Genomic DNA, 10,080 nt, shown 5'->3' on the forward strand with positions numbered 1-10,080 from the left:
CACAGGGTCATGTGTGGCCCTCCATCACAGGGTCATGTGTGGCCCTCCATCACAGGGTCATGTGTGGCTCTCCATGACAGGGTCAAGTGTGGCCCTCCCATACAGGGTCATGTATGACATTTCATCCCAGGGTCATGTGTGGCCCTCCATCACAGGGTCATGTGTGGCCCTCCATCACAGGGTCAAGTGTGGCCTTCCCACACAGGGTCATGTATGGCCCTTCATCACAGGGTCATGTGTGGCCCTCCATCACAAGGTCAAGTGTGGCCCTCCACCACAAGGTCACTCTGAATCGACATTTGTGACAAAGACATGTTCTGCTCCATGCACATCAAAGGTCTCTCACAAAGCTGTCTGGTCTTACGAGAGGCTCTGGTGCACCACTGAACAACTCTGTGTTACTTCTCCCTGCAGTCTGTTAATGTGATATAGTACATTAATAATTGTTGTGTGCTGAACCATCCTTGCATTCCCAGAGTAAATCCTGCTCAGCTGAGGTCTAATCAGTTTGCTAGATCTTGTTAAGTTTGATCTGTGGTGGTATATTTGTATATACCTACTGTCTCTGGATAACTCATAAGCCCCAACACTATAAATGTTGGGTTGCTATGATGGATTAGTTAGGAAACCATGATAAGAAAAATGACCGTGGCCGGGCAGTGGTGGCGTATGCCTTTAATCCCAGCACTTGGGAGGCAGAGGCAGGCAGATTTCTGAGTTCGAGGCCAGCCTGGTCTACAGAGTGAGTTCCAGGACAGCCAAGGCTACACAGAGAAAACCCTGTCTTGAAAAAACCAAAAACCAAAAAAACAAAACAAAACAAAACAAAAACAAAAACAAAAAAAAACAAAAAAAAAAAAAAGAAAAGAAAAGAAAAGAAAAAAGAAAAAATGACCATGGGCCTGGAGAGATGGCTCAGAGGTTAAGAGCACTGGCTGTTCTTCAGAGGTCCTGAGTTCAATTCCTAGCAGCCACAGAGTGGCTCATAGCCATCTATAATGAGATCTGGTGCCCTCTTCTGGTGTGTGGGCATGTAGGCAGAACACTGCATACATAGTAAATAAATATATCTTTAAAAAAAAAAAAAAGCATAGGTTTTGTGGCACACGCCTTTAACCCCTTTTCGCACTCAGGAGGCAGAGGTAGAGGCAGCGGAGTTCGAGGCCAGCCTGCTCTTCAGAGCCAGTCCAGGACAGCCAGGGCTACACAGAGAAACCCTGTCTAGAAAAACAAATGAACAAACAAAAAGAAAGAAAGAAAAGAAAAACATGAGCATTACAGACATGTTTTCTCCTCATATTTTCAACCCAAAGGTTGGCCTATTCCATGAATGCCAGCCAGGAGATTTAGAGGGCAAACTTTGTTACTGTTGATTTTTGTTTTCTAATTAAACCCCACATAGCTGTGTAAAAACCCAGAGGAATTGATAATCCTGGCCCCTGCAGCCCAGGCCTGACAAGCTGAAGGGGAATCCCTAGATTCCTAACATTAAAAAACCAAGTAAGGCATGAGACTGGAGCTGGAGCTAAGGGGCCTGACCTCACGCCGAGCTCCCCAGCAGCCAAGGCAAACTCCAGATAAAGGAGAAGCCCAGGACTCCACAGCTCCTTGACTGGAGACAAGGAGGGGAACCGGCCTCTCAGAGCGCACTGCTTCCCAGGGCTGACCTCGGAAGCTGAGTGTGGAACCTTGTGTGTGTGTGTCGTGCAAAGTGTGTTGCAGTGGAAGACACAGGGCCACTTCTCACACTGGCTTGTGATAATCGGGAGGGGGTGCCAGTAGCTTGTAGTTCTGGGAAAGCCTATGTTTATGGGCTGCCCTAGTCCCCAGGGACACTCACTTATTTCATCTGCTCAAGGTGCCACAGAAGCGTATATCAGGAGTGCGTGAGGCAGCAGTGTGGCTTTCCACCCAGGGATTGCTTTAGTGTTCCTGGTGATGTTGGAGCACAGCTCAGTGCCGTTTAACAGATGAGGAAATGGACTGGGAGGAGTTCCCAGTATCCCAGTCTCTTAAGTGGACTATCAGAAGGGACTGCTATCTTTTCTTTTTTTGATGGTATCTGGCAGAGAAGAGGGGTGTCTGGCCCAAGAGGGCAGGCAGACCCCTTTAATCCTTGTGATAATTCTCCAAGTTGACGGTTGCCTGTGTTGACAGGACTGACTAGTGGCTTCCAGCTTCTGGGGGTGTTGGGAGTCAGCCTGGCTGCTGGGGGACGTTGCTTGGAAGAAGAATGGGGATGGCGTTCTGGTTTTGTTTCCTGTTGCTGTGGAAATGGCTTGAGGAAAGCAACTTAGAGGAGAAAGGGTTTATTGCAGCTCACAGCTCCAGGTTACACATCTCTGTGGTAGGGAAGCTCTCTGATGCCTAGGAGGGCAGGGAATGGTGGTTGGGTGACTGATGGTGGTTTTCCTTCCCTGCTCTATGGGTTCTACAGATGAAGACCCCATTGAGGGGAAGTTAAAGCAGTGGGAAGCTGAAGCAGCTGGCCGCGCCTGCAGTCAGGGCAGAGGGAGGGCACGGGCATGCTTGTGCTGGGCTTGCCTTCTCCATTCTCCTCCGGTTTAGGGACCAGACCAACAGAAAGGTGCTGCCCACGGTGAGCTGGGTCTTCCCACCTCAGTTTACGCCATCAAGATAACCCTCCACAGGTCACCTGATCTCCATAGTCCCTCAGTGAGACCCTTTCCCGTGTGGCTCCAATGCGATTGTGTCAAGTGATAACTAAAACCAACCCGCACGGATAGCTTTCATGGAGCCTCCAAAACAAACAGCCGGGTTAGACGACACTCGCCTTTAATCCCACTACCCAGGACGCAGGGGCAGACTGATCTTTGTGAGTGCAAGGCCAGCCTGGGCTACTTAGTCAGTTCCAAGTCAGCCAGAAGTACATAGTGAGACCCTGTCTGAAAGCAAATAGAATAAAAGAGTTCCAAGCCCCATAGATGAGTCAGAGTAGCAGCGTATATTGGCTGAGCCCCCCAGCTTGGAGGTCACCTTGGTGTTCCTGAGAGGGGTAGGGTGTACCATTCACCTGACCTGCTCACTTACTGTCCCTTTGTGGTGACTAGGGCCTGTGTCTTTCCCACCGCTGTGCTCTATGGCTGACTTTCCCAGTGACTGACAGGAGCTGGGAAGGATGGCAGGCAGGGTGCTGTGACGTGCTGGGAAGTCCGCATCAGCTCTCTGATGCCCGGGAGGACAGCGAGTGGCGGGTGGGTGGGTGAGTGGGGGTGGGTGACTGATGGTGGTTTTCCTTCCCTGCTCTGCAGGTTCTACAGATGAAGACCTCCTTGAGGGGTTCTTGTCAGATGAGAGAGAAGTCTCAGGGAAGCTGAGGGCAGTTTGCTGCTGAAGAACAGGCAGGGTGACCTAGCTGTCTCCAAGCCATGTCCTCCCTTCCTGAGGGCAGTAGTGTATAAACAAGTGCCCTTTCTCCGCGGGCGGCAATTTTCTTATGGCATGTGGTGGGGCTGGCAGGTCAGGACTGTCTGATGCTCCTAAAATCTGGTACCTGTCTTGTTGCTGCCCAGATCACAGCCCCACTGGGCGTTAGGCCTGCTTACTGTTTGATGCAGCCCAGCCTTATTTACCTTCTGTGGTTCCCAGCATGGCTCACCTCTCAATACAACCCAGTGGTTGGCCATAATTGTGGGTAAGAGCCATAGCAGTCCCTTTTAGAGCTGAGATGAGTCCAGATGGTGGAAGGCATCCACCCCAAGGAGATGTGGGCCTGGCTATGGGACCAGCTGTGGCTGCCTTTAAAGCCTTCTCATTTTATCTTCATCTTTATGTCACCAGAAGCCTCTAGAACATTGGCTCACAATCTGTGGATCGTGACCCTTTGGGGGTTAAATACCCCTTTCACAGGGGTCACCTAAGACTTGGAAAACACAGATATTTACATTAAATTTTGTTGTTGTTGTTGTTGTTGTTGTTGTTTTGAGACAAGGTTTCTCTGTGTAGCCCTGGCTGTCTTGGAACTCACTCTGTAGACCAGGCTGGCCCTGAACTCAGAAATCCCCCTGCCTCTGCCTCCCAAGTGCTGGGATTAAAGGCGTGCACCACCACTGCCCGGCTTACATTAAAATTTATAACAGCAAAATTACAGTTATGAAGTAGCAATAATTTTGTGGTTGGGGATTCCCACAACACGAGTTGCAGCATTAGAACAGTTGAGAACCACTGCCCTAGAAGGTAAGGCTAGGGACTCACCCTAGTCCTGTGGTGCCTTCTCCCTTTGTGTTGGAGAGCTGGTGTTGTGGCTGAATGTGTTCTTCCTGTTTAGAGAGATGTGGCTTCTTTGTCACCACATGGTGCTGGCTCTGCCCCTGGTGAGTTACCTCAAGGGACTGGAAGCTGGAAGCTGGTTCTAGAGTATTCATGATGTTGGAGTCTCCACTTAGCAGAAGACAAAGACCTGCTTAGAGTGCTCCAGGAGGAGCAGGGGTGAGAGTGCTCCAGGAGGAGTGGGGATGAGAGTGCTCCAGGAGGAGCAGGGATGAGAGTGCTCCAGGAGGAGGAGCAGGGATGAGAGTGCTCCAGGAGGAGCAGGGATGAGAGTGCTCCAGGAGGAGCAGGGATGAGAGTGCTCCAGGAGGAGCAGGGGTGAGAGTGCTCCAGGAAGAGCAGGGATGAGAGTGCTCCAGGAGGAGCAGGGGTGAGAGTGCTCCAGGAGGAGCGGGGTGAGAGTGCTCCAGGAGGAGTGGGGATGAGAGTGCTCCAGGAGGAGCAGGGATGAGAGTGCTCCAGGAGGAGCAGGGATGAGAGTGCTCCAGGAGGAGCAGGAATGAGAGTAGTGGGCCAGGAAGAAACCGTCTGCACATTGTTCTTTGGTTCCCTGTAATAGCTGCTGCTGGTTTTCCTCACACCTATCAGCTCTTGGGTGTGTGGTTAGGTCTGTGTGTTGGCTGGCTGGCTGGCTTTATGATGGATGTCTGGAGAAATGTACTGGGGGGTCAGAAAGCCTGCTTTCCACTCTAGAATCTGCTACCAGTCTATATGGCCTTGGTAGGACACACTTCTTTCTGGGCCTGTACGGTATATTTGAGCTTAATCTCTCCCCACCTCCATATGCTGGATTTGGTAAGGAGGTTGTCTGAGGCTCTGGGGCTTAGAGCATAGGATGCAGGATTGACTCTGGGCTGCTCTGGGGCGGGCTGGAGGGGCGTGTGGGGCATTTGGCCTGGCTGTAGAAGCCTTGGCTGAGGCTTCAGGTTTTGTGGCAACTTTGTTTCTTTCTTTTCTGCAATGACAAAGTTCCTGTGGCATCTTTCCTGGGTATCAGGCTCTGTGAATTTGAGAATGGTAGGGAGAAAATGGGCAGATGGACACACTCCCAGCAGGAGGGGTGGGTGGAGCAGGCACTGAAGTGCAGTGGTATAGCCCCGGCTCATTGTTGTGGTTTGTGTTTCCTACAGATCATGATTGAGTTCTGTCCTGGGGGAGCTGTGGATGCCATCATGCTGGGTAAGTCTCTCTTTAGCTGCAGGAGATACAGGATTTGCTGGGGGATGGAGGACTTGCCCTGAGCTCTGCATCATACTTCTCGCCAGCTCTGACTAGTCCCTCTCTAGTGGTTTGAATATGCTTGACCCATGGGAAGTGGCACTATTAGGAGGTGTGGCCTTGTTAGAATAGGTGTGGCCTTGTTGGAGGAAGTGTGCCACTGTGTAGGAGGACTATGAGGGCTCCTAGTGCTCAAGCTCCGCCCAGTGCAGAAGAGACTCTCCCCCTGTCTGCCTGTCTGTCCCCCTGTCTGTCTGAGAGATCAAGAGCTCTCAGCTCCTTCCCCAGCACCATGTCTGCCTGGACTGTGCCATGCTTCCTCCATAATGGTAATAAACTGACCCTCTGAACCTGTAAGCCAGCCCCAATTAAATGCTTGCCTTTATAAGAGTTGCCTTGTTCTCTTCACAGCAATGGAAACCCTAATTAAGATACCCTCCTTGCCTCTTTTGGGGGTATGGAGAGAATGCTAGCCTCTTTCACTAGAAGACTGGTACTTCCTGTTCAAGGTGCCCTGTGTCTTTATATCAGCTGCTCCGCCTTTTGAGCCCTCTTGACCACTGTGTATGTACGATGAGTTCCACAGGGCACTGAGTGGGACACCAAAGTGTCTTAGCCTGTTATTGCTGCTATCACAGAACACCTGCAGCTGGATGGGTTATAAAGAACAGATATTAGATTGGCTGATGGTTCCAAGGCTGGGAAGTCCACAAGCAAGACCCAGGTACCTGGCAATTATCCCATTCTGAAGACAGAAGGAAGCCCTTGAGTGAGAACAGACAGAAGATATGAGGAGCCCTCTTCTGTGAGAACAAACAAGCCCCCACAACAGCAATCCCCCTTTGTCGGGGAAGAGACAGTGATCTCGCAGCAACTCTAATCTCCACTGGGGCTTTCAGGGACTCATTCATTACAGCGCCCACCCATTCTGTAAACTCTCAAGGGAGGGTTATCGGGTCTTGATGTCCTTGGCAAAGAGTGGTTGATATCAATGCTAAGAAAATATTGTGTGTAGCCGGGCGGTGGTGGCGCACGCCTTTAATCCCAGCACTTGGGAGGCAGAGGCAGGCGGATTTCTGAGTTCGAGGCCAGCCTGGTCTACAGAGTGAGTTCCAGGACAGCCAGGGCTACAGAGAAACCCTGTCTCGAAAAACCAAAAAAAAAAAAAAAAGAAAAAAAAGAAAATATTGTGTCTTAGTCTTTTCCTACTGGTCCAACAAAATATCCGAGGCTGGGTACTTTTTGTTTCATTTTGTTTTTTGAGACAGGGTTTCTCTATGTAACCTCAGCTGTCCTGGAACTCACTCTGTAGACCAGGCTGGCCTCGAACTCAGAAATCCACCTGCCTCTGCCTCCCAAGTGCTGGCATTAAAGGTGTGCGCCACCACCGCCCGGCGAGGCTGGGTACTTTTAAAGAGCAAAGGTTTATAAAGCTTTATTTTGGAAGCTGAGACTTCACCATGGGGTGGCGTCTAAGGGCCTTACGATGGCTGGTGTTACAGTGGGAGGGAATGTGCAAAGAGATGAAACAATAAGAGACTAAGTCAGAGAGCTTAAAGGGGTAGCCTTGCTCGGTTTACCTGTGTCTGTCTGTCTGTCTGTCTATCTATCTATCTATCTATCTATCTATCTATCTATCTATCTATCATCTTTCTATATACCATCATTTATTTATCATCTGCCTGCCTATCTGTTTGTCTGTCCATCCGTCTGTCTGTTGAGATAGGGTCTCACTATGTAACTGGTCTGGAACTCACTATGGAAACCAGGTTGGCTTTGAACTCACAGAAATCATCCTGCCTCTGCCTTGGGAGTGCTGGGATTATAAAGTATGTACCCCTGTGGCCAGTGTTACTCTTTTTATAACTTCTGGCTCCTATAAGAACTATCTGAGATCAGGCTTATTTCTTCTGAGGGTGGACTCTTTATCTAAGTACCTAGACTTAGTCCCCATTTCTTAAAGGTTCTATCACCTGCACACTCCCACACTAGAGACCAGAACACGAGCCACTGGGGGACAACATCAAGCCTGACCCCAAACCAGAGCGCTTTGTGATCACCATATCTCTCATTAATCTTTGGTTATAGATCTGGAAAGAGTATCTCTGTTTATTCTTGTGCATATGTGTACACATGTATGTGGAGTGGTCATGTGTGCATGTGTGCTGGCCTCTTAACACATTGTGGAGTTGAGGAAAACCATGAACTTCTGATATGTCCACCTTCCAAGCTGGAATTACATTTGTGCAGCGCATGCATCTCCAGCCCCTAGAGGGATGCTTTTAAGTGCAAACCGCAATTGCATGCCTCGCTACCCAGATGCAGTTCCTATTGGATTTCATATTGAATTTCCAGTTCCATGCAGCCGCCACAGAAAAGACATAAAGTCCTGTTCCATCAGGTCCTGCTAGATAGTTACTCTATTCTGTCTTCTGCATAGCCTTTCCCTCTTCAAGAATATTTTTCCTGTTCCCCACCCGCTCAGTTGAACTAATGTTGACCTCAGAGGAGGGCTGTGGCTCCAGACAAACACTGTATGGTTGGGTAGAGTTCCCAGCCAGCATCTAGAAGGTTCTTAGTGACCTGGTGGCTCTCTGGTCCCCCGCACCCCAACTACGTTTCCTGACACCACTGCCAAGCCTTTGTTTCTGCTGGCTCTGTGACCTGGGCTGCCTGATCTCTGAGGTCAAGCACTCTGTGCTGCTGAGGCTCAATCATTCAGACAGGATTGCTGTACGTGTGTCCTGGCCTGCCAGTGTACATCCCTGCCCTCTCCCACCCTGTCCCCACCCAGTCCTAAGTACTACTTTGCACCCGGCCCCAAGCTGTGACCCTAATCCATGAGAAGATTCCATGGTGTTGTAGCTGGAGTGTGTCCCCCCAAAAGCTCCCATGCTGCAGACTCAACCCTCTGATTCACCCACAGAGTTTGCAGGTGGGTCTCTGGGAGAAAACTCGAGTTACATGAGGTCGTGAGGGAGCCCCCATGGTGTCAACAGTGACTTGCTGGACACTTGCTATCTCACCACGTGGCACAGCACAGGACCTTGTGGGTGATGTCATGCTGTTGGGACCTCAGCCTATAAAACCATGAACCCTTTCTGTATCAGTTACCACAGCAAAATGGACCAAGGCACCCCGAATCCTGCCACACGTGCCCTGCGTCTCAGTGAGCTATTTGTGAACCTGAACTCTGGAGCCCTGAATCTCTGAAGTGACCTTCAGCAAGTAGCCCTCTGAGCCTTGGTGGCCACATCTGTGTACCAGGGAGAACAGCTCTTTCGGGCCCCATGGTTGTATTGTGGGGACAGGATTGGTCTGTATGCCAGCAGGCTCCTGGAGATGCTTCCCACTGCTGGCCTAGAGAAGGTCTGGTGCAGTCCTGGCACAGACCTGGCAAGAGCCTGTTGCTGGCAATGTATAGGGTCAGGTGTCAACCAGGAAAGGGCCTGGTGCTGATCCCTCAAGGGTTAACTGGTGACGCGAGCGCTCCTCTTTTCCAGAGCTGGATCGAGGCCTCACTGAGCCCCAGATTCAGGTTGTATGCCGCCAGATGTTGGAGGCTCTCAACTTCCTGCATGGCAAGAGGATCATCCACCGAGACCTGAAAGCTGGCAACGTGCTTATGACCCTTGAGGGGGACATCAGGCTGGGTAAGAAGGGCTCCAGGGGCAAGCAGTGTCTGAGTGCAGGTGTCCTGGTGGATGGTGCCACCTGCCGGTGCAGCTGAAATGGGTGGGACCTGGGTCTGGAAGTGAGTGTGGGGTCCTCACACACACAGCCACCCCTACAGCCTCCAAGGTACCAACAGTTCTCCCTGCGTCCTTGGACCGCAAGCTCCTCTAGTGCTTCTCAACCAGGGTCAGGGGACATTTGGGAGCATGGCGACAACTGGGGGTGAAGGTGTTGCTTGAATCTTGTAAGTAGAGGTTGGGGGTGCTGGCCAGCACCATGTGAAATACACAGTAGCCATGATGACAGAGCCTGGTCCGAGCTTCCAGTTTGACAGACTCCAGTAGGAAAGCTCCTGTAGTTAAGCCGTTTACCCACTCAGCCATCTTGCTGTTTCCCCTCTAAATATTTTCAATACACAATTGATCGAATTCACAGATACGCCCATGAGTGTGATTGAAGGTAAACTATGAGTACCAAAACTAATTTTTTCTTTTTAAAAAAAAATATTTATTTATTTCATGTATATGAGTACACTGTAGCTGTCTTCAGACATACCAGAAGAGGGCATGAGACCCCATTACAGATTTTTTTTTTTTCTTTTTTTGTTTTCTTCAAGACAGGGTTTCTCTGTGTAGCCCTGGCTGTCCTGGAACTCACTCTGTAGACCAGGCTGGCCTCAAACTCAGAAATCCACTTGCCTCTCCTCCCAAGCGCAGGGATTAAAGGCGTGTGCCACCACTGCCCGCATTACAGATTTCTTTACTCCTTTTTCTTTGTATCCTTTGTAAGATTCAAGCTAACCACCACATGTGTACAATGGTGTTTCCCAGTGTCAATCCCCAGGACGTGGCTCTGTGAGCCTCTTGTCTTTCTTTCTGCATCTTTTTTTTTTTTTTT

At 50.2% G+C, this 10,080-nt stretch overlaps 1 protein-coding gene across 1 annotated transcript in view; it reads left to right on the forward strand.

Moving 5' to 3' along the window:
• The window catches only part of Stk10 (serine/threonine kinase 10), a 102,812-nt gene that overhangs the window by 40,003 nt on the left and 52,729 nt on the right, over nucleotides 1-10,080 (forward strand). Inside the window, exons 3-4 of the mRNA XM_031350595.1 lie at nucleotides 5,421-5,469; nucleotides 9,012-9,161. Coding sequence (XP_031206455.1) covers nucleotides 5,421-5,469; nucleotides 9,012-9,161 — 199 coding nt within the window. The remainder of the gene's footprint in view (nucleotides 1-5,420; nucleotides 5,470-9,011; nucleotides 9,162-10,080) is intronic.

The sequence above is a fragment of the Mastomys coucha genome, unplaced genomic scaffold, assembly GCF_008632895.1.
Source record: "Mastomys coucha isolate ucsf_1 unplaced genomic scaffold, UCSF_Mcou_1 pScaffold5, whole genome shotgun sequence".
Lineage (NCBI taxonomy): Eukaryota > Metazoa > Chordata > Mammalia > Rodentia > Muridae > Mastomys > Mastomys coucha.